This window comes from Macrobrachium rosenbergii, chromosome 37 (assembly GCF_040412425.1).
Source record: "Macrobrachium rosenbergii isolate ZJJX-2024 chromosome 37, ASM4041242v1, whole genome shotgun sequence".
NCBI classification, from domain to species: Eukaryota; Metazoa; Arthropoda; class Malacostraca; order Decapoda; family Palaemonidae; genus Macrobrachium; species Macrobrachium rosenbergii.
In genome coordinates, this window is record NC_089777.1 from 40,441,035 (window position 1) to 40,456,091 (window position 15,057).

General features: G+C 45.0%; 1 protein-coding gene across 1 annotated transcript in view; it reads right to left on the reverse strand.

The window, feature by feature from the left end:
* Positions 1-8,886, reverse strand: part of LOC136825522 (mitochondrial pyruvate carrier 2-like) — a 56,423-nt gene extending 47,537 nt beyond the window's left edge. Inside the window, exons 1-2 of the mRNA XM_067082096.1 lie at positions 8,576-8,886; positions 2,735-2,775 (exon numbers count right to left, since the gene is read on the reverse strand). Coding sequence (XP_066938197.1) covers positions 2,735-2,775; positions 8,576-8,660 — 126 coding nt within the window. The 5' untranslated portion in view covers positions 8,661-8,886. The remainder of the gene's footprint in view (positions 1-2,734; positions 2,776-8,575) is intronic.
* Between the last annotated feature and the right edge of the window lie 6,171 nt (positions 8,887-15,057).

The following is a 15,057-nucleotide window of genomic DNA, read 5'->3' on the forward strand; positions in this document are numbered from 1 at the left end:
AAAGTAAGGTCTTGAGAAGGCTTATGTGAGGGCCCAAAACATCTTCCAACTATTTCTTGATATGCACGAAAGAAGGATCTTCAGGTATGTGAGTTAGAGACGATGACATAGGTGTGCATTCAGTGGAAGTCGGGTGGACAGTTAGTGTCAGGCTGACACTTGATGACTGGGAGGCGGTCTTGCGAACACTCTGGACACTCATATGGGTGCCTGGAAGAAGAAGAGCGTTTCTTAGAAGAGCACTTACGAGCCGAGCAAAGAAGTTCAGCATGTGAATGCTCGGAAGGGTGAACAGGGCTGCGCCAAGTCTGCAACCCAATTGTGGACTAGCGGAACGGTCTTTAGCACGCTTTGGAGAAAAGGGAGGCGTCTCTATCACGATGTCTCTTCAAGGGACGAGATTCACCTGGGAAGCCCCAAAAACGCCTCTTATTAGCACTAGAGTCAGACAATAACTGGTGGGTGCTCACTGTGATACTTTCCAACGTCTGTCAGAATTACAAAGCACTGAGTTGGATGAGGGGGTGACTGCCTGTGGGCAAACCCCGCTAACCTCCTTTGGACCTCCAGTATGTCTGCTCCCAGGTTCAGGGGTGTGACAGTGACCTTCGTCTGGGAGCATCAGCGGGACGGACAACCACCTCCTCCACTGGCACTGACACTTGTTTAATACTCTGCACTTTGTCCATGGAAAGGAATGACACGAGAAGTTGAAATGACTGTTTCACCCAACTTAGACACAAGTATTAACTTATGTTTTTTTAATAAATAAATTACAAGATTTTCTAAAATTATTATTTACACAATATCAAAACAGATAAAAATAAAAGCGGTAACAAATTTTTGGCATATTTGTTGTAAAATAGGCTAAATTTACAAGACTGGGATCAGTAACTTTTTTTTACTTTTAGCATGGGAGCCAGGATATTTTTTAGCAATTTCTCGATGGAGAATTATTAGGAGGACGAAAAACAAAAACAAGGATGGGGATAAAAAGGGCAGGAGAAGGAATGTTACAGTCAATGCATTACTGATACTGGTCAATGAGTTGAATGTTAGTGATTTATAGGCTCTACACTCTGAATCACTATTACCATAACACTTTCAGCTTCACACTAGCTCAACGTCCATCTCCCCAAACCTTTTCCTATCTCTATCTAACTTATCCAAATAAGGACTTTGACGGGTCACCCAACTTAGACACAGTATTAGAGCTACAAGATCGAATTTACAATCAAACTTATCCGAGTTCAATTCCCGGAGTCGATGGACGGCTGATGATGGGGATAAAGCAAGAGCAGGAGAGGAATTTACGGTCAATTTCTGGTGACAGAAATTCATTCCAGCTCTAACAGCTGGTTCCTTTTCCATCTCTACCTAACTTATCCCGTTGGAGAAGTAACCAGTTTCTTCTCATCCCATCCACATTCATCAAATAAGTCGAACACTTGTGGGCCAGCCTATGACTAGCTGTTAATCAGCTCAGTGGTCTGCAAAACTACAATACCTAATACTTAATGAATTGGAATCAGACAAGGCTGGAAAACCACTTCCATTTCTTCTCATCCCATCCAAAAAATTCTGTACTTCACCACATCCTTGGGAAAAGCGAAGAAAATTCCTCAAATTCAACCACCAAACCATTCAATGTTGACAGTAAAGCCGGCAGAAAAGTAGTGAAGATTGCTGTTACATTGTACCTATTGTTCCCTGACAGGGGGCAGGGTAGTTACCTACACTATAAACAAATGAATCCCTACCGTGAACTTCAAATTTTTAACTGACGTGCGAGTGGAAAGTATAGCTATGTAATTACTTGGCAAGTTACATATATGAAACAAACATGCCTAGGTCTAAGAATAAAATCTTTGCATTAACAAAAGTGTAATTGTATTGGCAAATATTTGCTACTAGCCCATTATTTTTGAAGTGGTTAAGAAATACATACCCCAATTTTATTTTTTCTGCAAATACAAATATTCCTATAACAAATATAGAATAAAAATATTTTAAAGATTATTTCATTGTGTCCACAATTTGTAAACCCAAGTTCCAGCTGGTTCATGTTGTCGCCACTCAAATGGTTGCATCACACAGGCTACGCCCACTCGTTGTTATCGGTAGATGTGTTTTTGCTACATTAAAACTTTCATATTCATTCATCTATTTTCCAGTGTTGAAGTGTAAAGTAATCAAATAACACTACTGTATTTAAAATTTTAAGGTTGCAATGCAAGCAATATCAGTGTTACAGAATTTTTTTTATTATTCTAACAATAGAATATAGGTTTGATAAGATCTTTCTTTGTCAAACACATCAGCACTGGATGAACTAAATTTTTTTGGAAATGTTTCGACACTATTTTCTGAAATTGTCCATGAGTAATAGTTTTTTATAGTTCTGATAATATAACAGAGCTCAATCTTTTGAAATATATTATGGCATTATCTTATAAAATAATTTGTTTTCACTTCCAAAGAAGCAATCAATATACAGCATGTTAGTTGCTAGTTAGTGATTCTTTATATGCAGATATGCAGCACCATTACTGAGCATAGATTTACTACATACATTATGATAGCAACCCAAATCAACCACTGAGTCTGAGATGATCAACAATCATATCTTCATCTGGAAAGAAGTTGAGCTTTCAGGAAAAAAAATGACAATATCACCATTCCATTTTTAACTTGCTAAGGAAATATCCTTTTCAAGGAGAAATTGATTACTTACCCACTTGAAGGCAGGAGCCCAAAAGAAAACAGTTTTAGGACCTGAAAAGAATGAAAACCATGAGAACAAGGGTTGTAAATAGAGAGAGAGAGAGAGAGAGAGAGAGAGAGAGAGAGAGAGAGAGAGAGAGAGAGAGAGAGAGAGAGAGAGAGAGAGAGAGAGAGAGAGAGAGATATTTGTATTTCCTAAATATCCAAAGGCTATTAATCTATAGCTGAGACAAGATTAATATTTATACCAAAAATTCATGAATACATAAAAGAAAAATCTTTAAGCGAACTCCACATACCGTACTAAAATGCATAAAAGACCACGATGTGTCCAATGCATGAAGCACCCAACTTAAGACAGCTGATTCATTGACAATAGGAGGACATTACCAATTATTAGGGGTGATTGTTGGGTTCCACACCCTACCATTTTTACCATTCACTTTGAGATCTACTTGATGTGCAACAGTTTACATATTAAGCCTTTTATATGCTATCAAACCAAACGAAAGCTACCAAGATCTAAATTACAACATAGGAATTACAAAAAAATCTTAATTAGTCACCCGTAATACTTTAGAAAAGGCAACGCTTATCATTAACAGCATATTCAACTAATGTAGTAGAATACTGTAACAGGGATTAAGAAAAATGAAGCAACTTGTGAATATCCAAATATATTGCTTTAATAATTTAAGTATTTTCTTATCTGTTATTATATATAACCAGTTCTCAAAAACAATGTGATACAAAATTAAATGTTCACCATCTAAATTGTCATATCTCAACAAACTAGCAATGCATTACTATGGGCAATAGGTCAAAGCTATTCTGATTAAAAACAATTTAGTATTCTTCCAGTAAATTACTTACACAAAAATATCAATTGCACAATATGAAAGTTATACATTTGAGAGTGAGGAAAAAAAAGGTTCATTCTAGCAATGTAGTATTTGTCATACAGATAAAACTTTTCATAATGTACTTAATGCAGTTTATAAGTGAAACCAGTCAGTGATTTTGATAATGCTATAATCATGTGATGGGACCATCACACCATCCAGCTTACCATGATGATTTTAACAGAATTTGCCAAGAAAAAAGGGACAAACAATCATAAACTCACAGGTTTTCAAAACTGGAAGCAGAAACATAGGAGAGGGATACTGTACAGACATTTCATAATAAACATAGTACTGTGTTAACAGAAAAGAGGAAAAGAATTCTCACCCATTTTCATTTTAAAAATTTCAAGAATATCACTGAAATGTCAGGGAACAGTACTCCTACTTGACACTGGCAACTTCATTTCTATCTGACACTTATGAAAATGTTAATTTTGTAAACATGTCTTATGATACTTAAGAGGAGTGATCATAAATTTTAAATACCTGTAACAGGATGGAAAAACCACTAATTACTAAACACTTCATCCTGAACCCATTAACTGTACTTTTTGTTGTGTAACTGCCTCAAGGTCATTAGAAGATATCAGTGTGTAGTATTTTGTATTTTTTATAAGGTTCCATAACTGAAAAATCTATGTAATTGTAACAATTAATTCCAACACTCGACCAAATCAGGCCTTGCACTCTACAATGTCTAAAATACAATGATAATTAGACAAAACTACCAAGGCCCTATTCTCCAGAACTACCATAGTGAATTTCATCTATCTTCTAAATAACATTTATTTTAGAAGGGTATTCTAATTTCTATAAAGTGTGAAAAAAAAACAACAATCCTTTTACTAGTCATCACTTGTGTATCTAGAGGGCTCCTTCTGAATAAAACTGCTGTCCACTAAGCATGTCACATTTTCATAATCCTTTTGGCCAAGTGAGAAACTGAAGTCCCAAATTTCTTAGAACATCGTTTTTGGCACCTCTCTAACTTCAGTTGCATAATGGCTTTCCTACATGTATGTTGCCCCTTACTTCCACCAAATTCATAATTGTTTCATAAAAGAATGAAGCAGACTAATAATTTAGTAAGAAATTCAGTAAAATCAGTACGTTTTAATTCTTAAGAAGAGAAAACAGGTACAGTATGTGGTAATTCATTAACCACAGTTAACTCTGAGGTTTGGGGATCCCAAAATTTGTCTGGGCAAAGCACACAGTGATCAATTTTTGACAAAGCAATGATTTTCTTTCATTACATGTGAATTTCATTTTCAGACATAAAGCTTGGTTTTGATATCATTTTGAAGCCGAGTACCTTTCTTTAATGCAGTATTTCAAAAAAGGAAAACAAAAAAGAATGTCAAAATGACATACAGTATTAAAATTTTCACCAGATGTCATCGACATTTTACAAATTAGGAATAGAATGACATCACTGGAATCTGCAAGGCTTAAAGGAATTCTACAGGGAATGGTCAACACAGAGCCCTGGAAAGAAGCAAAACCTTTGATCTCCTAAGCTGAAAGTTAGGGGTTAATTCAAAGATCTCTATGGGGGGGTCCAATGGGAGCCAGGACCCCACCCTCCCAGTCAAACAGGATGATGTGTGCTAGTGAGGCTAGATCATGATGAATCCCTTTTGGGGACGATCAATCCTTTTCTTCATAAAAGTAACTTTTTTTTATGCACTTTTAATGAATCTGATCCTCATTTCTGACATAAATACCCAATTAATATATTACAGTACAATCCAACCATTTCTGATGATGGGTCAATAAGAAATAATAGCTTTAGAATTAATCAGGCCTGTGGGAGAGGGAGGCAAAGAATCCCAACCCCCACCAAAATGGGTAAACCCCAGCAGCCTTCATTAGGTCAGAGCTGTGCATCCCTGACTTTCACTCATTTTTGTTCTCCAACCAATATCCCCAGATTGCACTGTGGTCTCCCATTACTGCTGTCAAGCTAGATACTGTATGGGGAAGTGTAGTAGCCTAATGGTTTAATCAAACATCTTTGATGCAGATTAGTTTGAATCTGTAATAACTATCATAAAAGCCATATTTTAACAGTTTAGAAGTAGTACTATGATACTTTAATACCCTGCCAATGGTATTATCAGAAAAGGTTCAATGATGGTCACATTGGTAATTTTTTCACAGGGAATACAAGAGGGAAGTGAATAATACAATATACATATTAAGTCAACAACTGTTCTTTTGAATGTCTTCTGTTAGTTCTTAAGACATTGTTTTGGAAATGTTAACAACCTGAAATGAAACTGCTGTTTGCTAGTGCTTGTAAATTCTTTTTGGTTTTTACACATTAGTTATGTAACACTTTAGCAGGTAAAACTTCACCATGTATCATGATGTACTTTCCAGTTCTTTTCTGATTCTTCCCAGTCTTCAATATCCATTATGTCCAGTTGAACAGTGGCTACCTTATGTGTAACAATTGCTGATGGTGTGGGCATTAACTATTAAACTTTTTGAAAAATCAAAATGTAAACAAGTATCCATCTGAAAGTGCCATAATCCCTTCCACTGATAAATGCCTCTCCTCCACAAAACAAGTGTGGCTGACCGAAGTGTAGTACTGTACTGTACTGGGATTGGGACAAGAGAAACAAAGGTGTGCATTCTACTGCAACTCTTAAGGTATGGAATATGCTATGCACATCAAGCAGAATACAGTGTCACCCTTGCCAGGTTGGATTTTCCAATAGTTGTTGAGACAATTTTTAAAAATTAGAAATTTATTTCAGTTAGAAACATTTAGTTAACAAATCTTTAAGTATAAAAAGAATGGGGGACTACAGTAGGAACAGGTTATAGTTTTGGGGAGGGAAACAAACATGAAAACAAATAACCATGATTTCTGGTGTCCTAAGTGTCATATAGGACCTGGTACCTTATGATTTAGAGATCTATATTAGATTAAAGGGTAATCCTACAGGTTAGGGGTCAAAATTCACTGCTCCCTTGTATGCATGTTTAAGTTTTCTCTCCTGTTTTCAATTTCGTCTTTCGAAAGATCTGCAAACAGATAAATTGCTAAAAAAATTAGCAATTTATCCGCTTACAGAAGCAGAGATTGTAAAAAATACCTCACGCAAATAGTGTAGTAGCATGCCCGCAACTGTGTTTATGGAGTGAGCGTTTAGGAACCAGGAACCAGGTAGGAACCTGGCACGGGCTCTTGCTCTTCAGCAGCCACTTTTTGGTAAATCTGAAAAAATGAGCAGTTTATCTGCTTACAGAAGCAGAGATTTAAGATTTTCTTAAAATTCTATGGGTCAGTATCCCCTAAGACATGTTTTTTCTTCATTTACCTTTCCCCTTTATTCCCTTTGTTTTTTAAAAATCTCGGTTGATCTAAGTAGTAGCTCCAAGGCGGCGATTTCCTTCCAACTTGACTTTTCTACAGTTTTTTGGTTACTAATACAGATTTACATTCAATTTTTGTCGCACAAATGTAATTAACCCCTGAAGTCCATCCAACAAGGGGTTTCCGCACGCAATCTTCACAAGACAGAGCACGGGTATGTCTGTTTGGAACTGTTCATATCCTGTCCAGAAAGTGCAATAACTTGTTAGCGCATGGGTAACCCCACCCCTGGGCCAGTACTAAACACGGCAAAGGGGCATTCCATTTGGCCGAGAACAAAGAAATGCACCGCCAGTATCAAAACCCCTAAAAGTGTAGAAAAAACCATCTTCCAAGGTAAAAACAAGTGTGGAGCTAATACTCAGAATTGCCAAAATCTCTGTTTCTGTAAGCAGATAAAGCATCCATTTTTTCATTGTTTTCCATGATTCAATAAATATTTGATAAATCTGTGTGCTGATCTTGACTTCAGGTAATGAAGTGAATTTGGACCACTAAACCATAGGATTACTGATTACAGTGTAGTATATATATAAGTGTTGGTTAGGATGCATCCCTGTTTTACTCTATGACTCACAGTGCTCTATGGCAGGTTTGCCCCCTGAGCAGGTAAGGACCAGGCATCCTACATTAGATAAAGATACATCCCTTTAACTACACTTAGGTAGTTTTTCAAGTCCTCCATCGATAAACCCCAGCTTCCCACTGTGGCACCAAATTACTGTATGAGTAATGGAGAATAATCAAAGGTTAGGCTAATTATCCATTATGGCAGATATGAGTGTTTACTTCGTCCTTACCAAATAAAGTAAATTTATTACTAGCATACATGATCTATAGCATTGTGCAGGTTACATACTGTTCCTGTCTGGTTAGGCTAGAGAAAATTGCAGTAATCCTCGGTGTGCATAGACAACTGTTCCTACCAAGAAACAATCATCATTTACCATAAACAGGCTAATAATATGATTACCACAGCCTACTGCTTGCCGAGTTTTTAAAAGGTAGGCTAGGCCTTGCTAATAAAAGCCTAAAAACAGGAGGATATTTTCAGTTGTCACGCTTGCCCTTGAAGGGTACGGTACCTTGACCACAGTAGCAGTTCTTCATTGGACGGATAGGTATCGTTCTCAGCTAGCACTCTGCTGGTCCTGCGTTCGATTCTCCGACCGGCCAACGAAGAATTAGAGAAATTTATTTCTGGTGATAGATATTCATCTCTCGTTAAAATGTCGTTCGGATTCCACAATAAGCTGTAGGACTAGTCCTAGGATAGTTGTTAATAAGCTCAGTGGTCAGGTTAAACTATGGTACACTACTTATCACAGTTGCCGTGTGCGTAACTTGCAAAAAAAAACAAAAAAAAAAAAAAATTGGGCGCCTACTAGCTATCCGTAGTCTATGATAGGCCTAAGGCATACTGTTAGTTTTCATGAGGTCTCTTCTGAAATGCATCTTGGTAGACTAACTAGGCTTTGCTGCCTTGCGAAACTCCTAATTACCCCATTCTACATGTTTAATTAGTGGGCTAAGTGGTAATTATGGCAGGGCTCACCTGCTGGATGATTCCACATCGGCTGGAATTTTGGTGGAACGAATCTGTCCGCCGTGCGCACTAAAGAGCGGTATATCACAGACATTGTTGCTGGTAGATAACTAAGCAGCAACAGAGAGTACCTGGAGCGTTGACAGACTACTACCTCGGAATCCTAATGAACGACGGTGACGGTCCACCAGCTGAGCTAACGCAGTACACTCTAGGGGTCTAATCAACAGGGCGTCCGGCGCTTACAAAATTGACGCCGATCAGCTGATGCAAACATTTAATGCTTCTGAGTTTAGCTCGCCAAGATAATAATGTTTCCCGTTTTGTAAATTTAATCTAAATTGTAATCTCACATTAGAGATATTTTTTATCAAAATAAATGCCTCAAATCTTGAGGCATAATTTTAGTCGTGTAGAGACGTCAGACGTCTCTTCATTTCGCATCAATCACGTTCATTGCATCACACTTATTGACATGTCAAGAATCTCATGTAAATATTCATATGTAGAATTTCCTGTCCTTTTCGCCGATATGTATTTTATCATTGTATGTATGTATGTCTCTTAAAATTGCCATTTGTTTGACTGTCAACAGACACAAATGGCTCAGAGTGCGGTCACGGTAATCGGAGATCGGGCACTACGTTTCCGTCCACACTCTGTCATGTATACCTGATCCCAGGTAAATAAATCAAATACTCAGTTCGACCTTTTTGTCTTCACAACTGGTGACCCGAGGAGTGTCGGTAAACACAGCGTTTTGGCTTCGCCATTAACGGACTCACTACGGCCGCTTTACCTTCAGAGAGCCTTTAATGGAACCACACGGCGATAAAAGTCACTCCATCCCGATGGGTTCATCCAAGGCCTTGTTTTGTGGAGGAATTCTGGGACACCTGCTGGTTTCCTCCCGAGTTCCGCTGTCCATCAAGAAGGCTGGCTTTAGCCTGTTGACAGAAACCCAGTCTTCCTGCCCGTGGATGTTGACGAGGTAGGCCTTGGCTGCCCTACTGACGACATGGTATGGGCCTCTGTATGGTCTGGTAAAGGGTGGGCAGTGGGCGTTGATCCTGATGAAGACATGCATGCAGGAATCCAGGTCTTTTGGGCTGTGGACGTGAATCCTGTCCGCAAAAGTCTTTCGGCAGGGTGCAAACCTCTTTGCTATTTCCCTCAGCCTTGGAAGGGGCGTATCTGCGACATCCGGCTCCGTGGGGAAGAACTCTCCCAGTACGGCCAGTGTTTTGCCGTAGACTTTCTCTGCGGGAGATTCATCGCTGTTTGCCCTTGTTGCAGTGCGGAGACCCAGCAGGACCCAGGGGAGCTGCGCCTTCCAATTGTCATTGGTGCAACGTGCCATCACAGCTGCCTTCAATGAACGGTGGGTACTTTCCACCATGCCGTTGGATGTAGGGTTATATGCCGTCGTACTGTGGAGAGTTCCCCATTAGGTGTGCCAGGGAGACCCAGAGCTCCGATAAGAATGCCGGGCCTCTGTCTGTATTTAAGTTGTAGGGCACACCAAAATGGCTTATCTGTAAGGTGTCAAAGAAACGAGCAGGTAAAAGTTACTGCTACTTTATTACAGATCCAGGCAGCTTATATTGCGGCCGACTGACGCCGGCCGTGAGAGACAATGGAATTGACTGTGACCTGAGGTCGAAACAATAAACAATAATATGCAGTGAACGAGTACAAATTACAATACAAAACATACAGAGCTACAATATAGATACAGTCTTGATGCCTGTGAATGAAGAAACATGTGATACACAATGTGACATTCGTATAAATACCATAAAGTAAAAATGATTAAAATGCGTGACCTGGCACGTTTTAGGCGTGACTAATTGAGCTTGAAGAAAACGGGAAGTCACCAAAGAAAACAAGCTCAGCGGAGACTTAATTAATGGCGCCGCCTGAAACACTATCCTGGCGCCACTTGGTGACTTTACAAATACTCCCCAAGACGAGGGACGCGCCTGATTAATCCCCTGTATCTGCTGGGACGCTGAAGGGGTGCCGCGGCTCCTTGAAGATAACTGAGGGGCCTCCCGCCTGTGAGGCTGCTGTTTGGGCGGTTCCTTCCTGGGGCGGCGCCTGCGGGGTGAGGGCGTGCTGGAGTGCGTTTGGGCGGAAGGGGTGCTGCGTCGCTGCCGGGACTCTCCGACAGGAAGGCGGGCTTTAGCCGGTCTATGGAAACCCAGTCGTTCTTGCCTGGGAGTGCCAGCTGGAACGCCTTGCTGTTCCGCTCCAGCACGCGGAAGGTCCCCTGTAGGGCTCAGTTAGTGGTGGACGGACGGCGCCGACTCTGACGAAGACGTGGGTGGCGGATGACAGCTGGCGGCATGAAGGTGGTTGCTTTGTCGATGGATGAGCGCCTGCAAGGGGCGAACTTGCCGCCACGTCGCGGAGCCTCTGCAGAGATGGGGAGTGGCGTTCATCCGTCACGAGCTCTCCCGGCACCACGAGGGGTTCCCCATAGGTTTGTTCAGCTGCGGATGGGGTGCCGTCGGCTCTGGGGCGGTCCTCAACCCGAGGAGGACCCACGGCAGCTGATGTTTCCAGTCCTCGGCGGTGCAGCGGCCATGAGGGATGACTTTAGGACCTGTGGAACCGTTCAACCAGGCCGTTGGCGCTGGGTTGTACGCTGTGGTGGTGTGGTGCGTGGTTCCCAGCAGTTGAGCCAGGGCAGACCACAACTCGGAGAGGAAAGGGCCCCTGTCGGTTGTGATGTGGTCCGGGACGCCGGCGGCAACCCAACTGGAGAGCAGGGCCTCAGCGCACGCGCTGGCGGTGGCTTCTTGCATGGGTGTGGCGGGCCACCTCGCCGAACGGTCTACCACCGTGAGGAGGTATCTGGATCCGCCTGATGGGGAAGGGGCCCGACGACGTCGATGTGGATGTGGCCGGCGGCGCCCTGGCTGTGGGAACTCGCCTACCCCGACTGCGTGTGACCCACCCACTTTACTGGTCTGGCACTGCAGGCACTGTTTTGCCCAGGCTGTGGCGTCCTTGCACCCCGTGCCAGACTTAACTTTTTTGAAAGCAGTTTGGCGTGGTCCTGCGGAGGGGTGTGGAGAGGCCGTGAATGATGTCGAATACCTGGCGGCGGCGTGAGGCTGGAACCAAAGGGCGGGGCTGGCCTGTGCTGATGTCACAGAGCAGGCTGGGGCCTCCGGGGCGAGGGTCACGTCCGCCACTTGAGGGATGTGATGGCGGTGCGGTATGCTGGGGTTTCTGGGGTCAGCGGCCTGTTCTCTGGCAAGGTCCTGGTAATCTACACCAAGCTGCACTGCGTTCAACTCGACTCTGAGAGGGCGTCTGCCACGGATTTTTTCTTGCCGGGAGGTACCTGACGGAACAGGTAAATTCGGCTATGGCTGAGAGGTGGCGCTGCTGTCTGGAAGACCGCGCGCCCCTGCTTCGTGAAGGCGTGAACCAGTGGCTGGTGGTCTGTGAAGATTGTGAAGGGCGCCCTCCAGGAGGAACTTGAAGTGCCGAACTGGCGCGGTACATCGCGCAGAGTTCCCTGTCGAAGGTGCTGGCGGGACTCTGTGGGACTGAACTTCTTGCTGAAGAAGGCGATGGGCTGGGGGCGTTGATGATTTGCTCCAGAACAGCACCGCAGGCAACGTTACTGGCGTCTCTCGTCAGCTGGAGGGGGAGCCTTGGGGATCTCTGGTGCCCAGGCGGTTGCCTTGGTGAGGGCGCCCGTCAGGAAAAGGCCTGCTGCTGGCTGGGTCCCCAAGACAGGGACCGGTTGACCTTTTAGGACTTTCGTCTGGGGGCGTGGTGTGCGCGATCCCGGGATGAACCGCCTGTAGAAGTTTACCATCCCAAGGAACTCCTGGACGGCCTTGATGGAGGTGGGTGTCGGGAACTTGGCCACGGCTGCCACTTTCGATGTAAGAGGGCGGACGCCTGTCGGAGACACCTCGTGACCCAGGAATTCTGCTTTCTGGGATGAAGGTGCACTTGTCGAAACGGACGACGAGGCCGTTTTCTTGGAGGCGCTGGAGGACTGCTTTGATGTGCCTCTGGTGTTCGCCAGTGAGACCTGGAAAATATGAGAATGTCGTCGACTTAGCAGACGCAGAATTTTAGGTCCCCAGGATGCTGTCCATGAGCCGCTGGAAGGTGGCCCGGCGTTCCTCAGCCCGAAGGTGGAGAAGGCGAACACATAGGACCCGAAGCGGGCGTGATGATGGCTGTCTTTGGTATGTCCTCTGGCGCAACAGGTACCTGGAAATAAGATTTAAGAAGGTCCAATTTAGTGAATATTTTGGCCCCGTGAAAGGAGGCCGTGAGGTCTTGCATATTGGGTAGAGGGTAGTGGTCGGGCTCTGTTGCAATGTTGAGCCGCCTGTAGTCGCCGCAGAGGGTCTCCAGGAGCCGTCCGGTTTCTGCACCATGTGGAGGGGGAGGCCCATGGACTGGAGGCTTTCCTGCAGATGCCCATCTGTTCCATCTCCATGAATGCTTTTTCGCCTCCTGAAGGCGCTGAGGGGAAGCCTGCGGAACTCGCATGTGTCGGGGCCCTTTAGTCACTATATGGTGGTATATGCCGTGCTTGGCTGGGGCCCCGGGACTTGGCGAAGCTCGGGCTTAAACACCTCAGGGAACTCCGACAGAAGGTGTGCATACTGGTGGGGGCGACGGGCGCTGATGGTGGGTCTGGGTCCCGCCGTTAACGGGGAGAGACCGGCAGGAGTCGGTATCGAGGAGGCGCTTGCGCCCACGTCGACTAGCAGGCCGAAGTGCGCCAGAAAATCGGCCCCCAGGAGTGGGGTTCCTACGTCGCGACGATGAAGTCCCAGGAGTAACTCTGGCCAGGATGGAGATCGACAGGAGCCTGGTGCCGTGAGGGAGAGGATGGGGTTCCGTTGGCGGCCGTCAGGAAAGCGGCTGGGTCTGGTGTCTGGTTGCGGTCCTCTGGATGCTGGGAAGACCGACTTAAAGGCTCCTGTGTCGACCAGCATCATCCTGCCGGAGACGGTGTCGTGGATGTAAAACCTACTGTTTTTGAGGCCCTGGTTCTTCGGCTGCCATGGCGCCTGTCTGCTGGTCGCCGCCACCCCGCTTTTTGAACGGTTGAACGAAAGCAGGGCGGCAGGCAGTTTGGCGTCCTTTCCGAACCACTTGTGGTAGCGACAGAAGCCCGGGACCTCCGTCTGCTGTGGTTCGTGGACGTCTGTTGGCGATGGCGTTGACGGGCTGCTCACGCCCCTCTTCAGGCTGGACGGAGCTGACCGGCTGTGTGGCCGGTTTTAGCCGCTGAAGCCTTGACGGAGTCTGTGAGGTGTTGTGCCGCCTGGCGAGGTCCTTGACAGGCATGGTGTAGGGTGAGCGATCTGGTTGCGTACTTCCGGGGAGGAGTTGGCGAAGGTAGATTTCCCATGAAGCTTATCTCCTGCCGCTTGTTTGTGCCACCCAAGTCTGGTATTGACAGGAGATCTACGACCATGCCCAAGCCGCTCTTGGATTGGAGGTCGGGCGTGGATTATTGGCAAGGTCGATAGCACGGGCGGCCCGCCCGGCGATGGGCAGGGAGCAAGCTTCGAGGAGGAACTTTTTGTGGTGCTGTATGAGGGTGTGTGTTTCGGTACTCGCACAGATGAGTTTTCTGTACACCTCCGAAGGGCGTTGAGCACTGTGTCGGCCTGTAGGATTTCGTCCGTGAGGTCCGCTGATTCTGGAGTGGCTCTCCACCCTGCGCAGCCACATCGATGGGTTCCCGCGTAAACGGGCGGCAGCTTTACGGTGAGGGCGGCCCGCGATTGTGTTGCCCGGCTGTCGTGTTCGGGCGCTGGTGTGGAGTTGCGGAGGGCCCGGCATGCGGGGCGGACGCGGCTGTGATGGGAGGTAGGTAAACCGGAGTCCGCTGGGTCCGCGTTTAACTGCATGAAGGAGGGGATATCTGCGTCCATGCTCGCTTCCTTTGACCCCTTACTGGGTGGGGCATTTCGGCGTCAGTACGCAGGCGCCGTGTGGTTCCGCTAGTGACGCTGGGGGTACGCCGACGAGAGTCAGCACGCTCAAACGCTGGTTACAGCCGTGTTTAGGCCGCTAAGAGCGTTTTGGAGAAATCCTGAGCCAAGACTGAGTCGCCGGGTGAGTCCGCTAATGGCTCCGGATACTCCGGGTCACCACTGTAAGGTGTCAAAGAAACGAGCAGGTAAAAGTTACTGCTACTTTATTACAGATCCAGGCAGTTTATATTGCGGCCGACTGACGCCGGGCCGTGAGAGACAATGGAATTGACTGTGACCTGAGGTCGAAACAATAAACAATAATATGCAGTGAACGAGTACAAATTACAATACAAAACATACAGAGCTACAATATAGATACAGTCTTGATGCCTGTGAATGAAGAAACATGTGATACACAATGTGTGACATTCGTATAAATACCATAAAGTAAAAATGATTAAATGCGTGACCTGGCACGTTTTAGGCGTGACTAATTGAGCTTGAAGAAAACGGGAA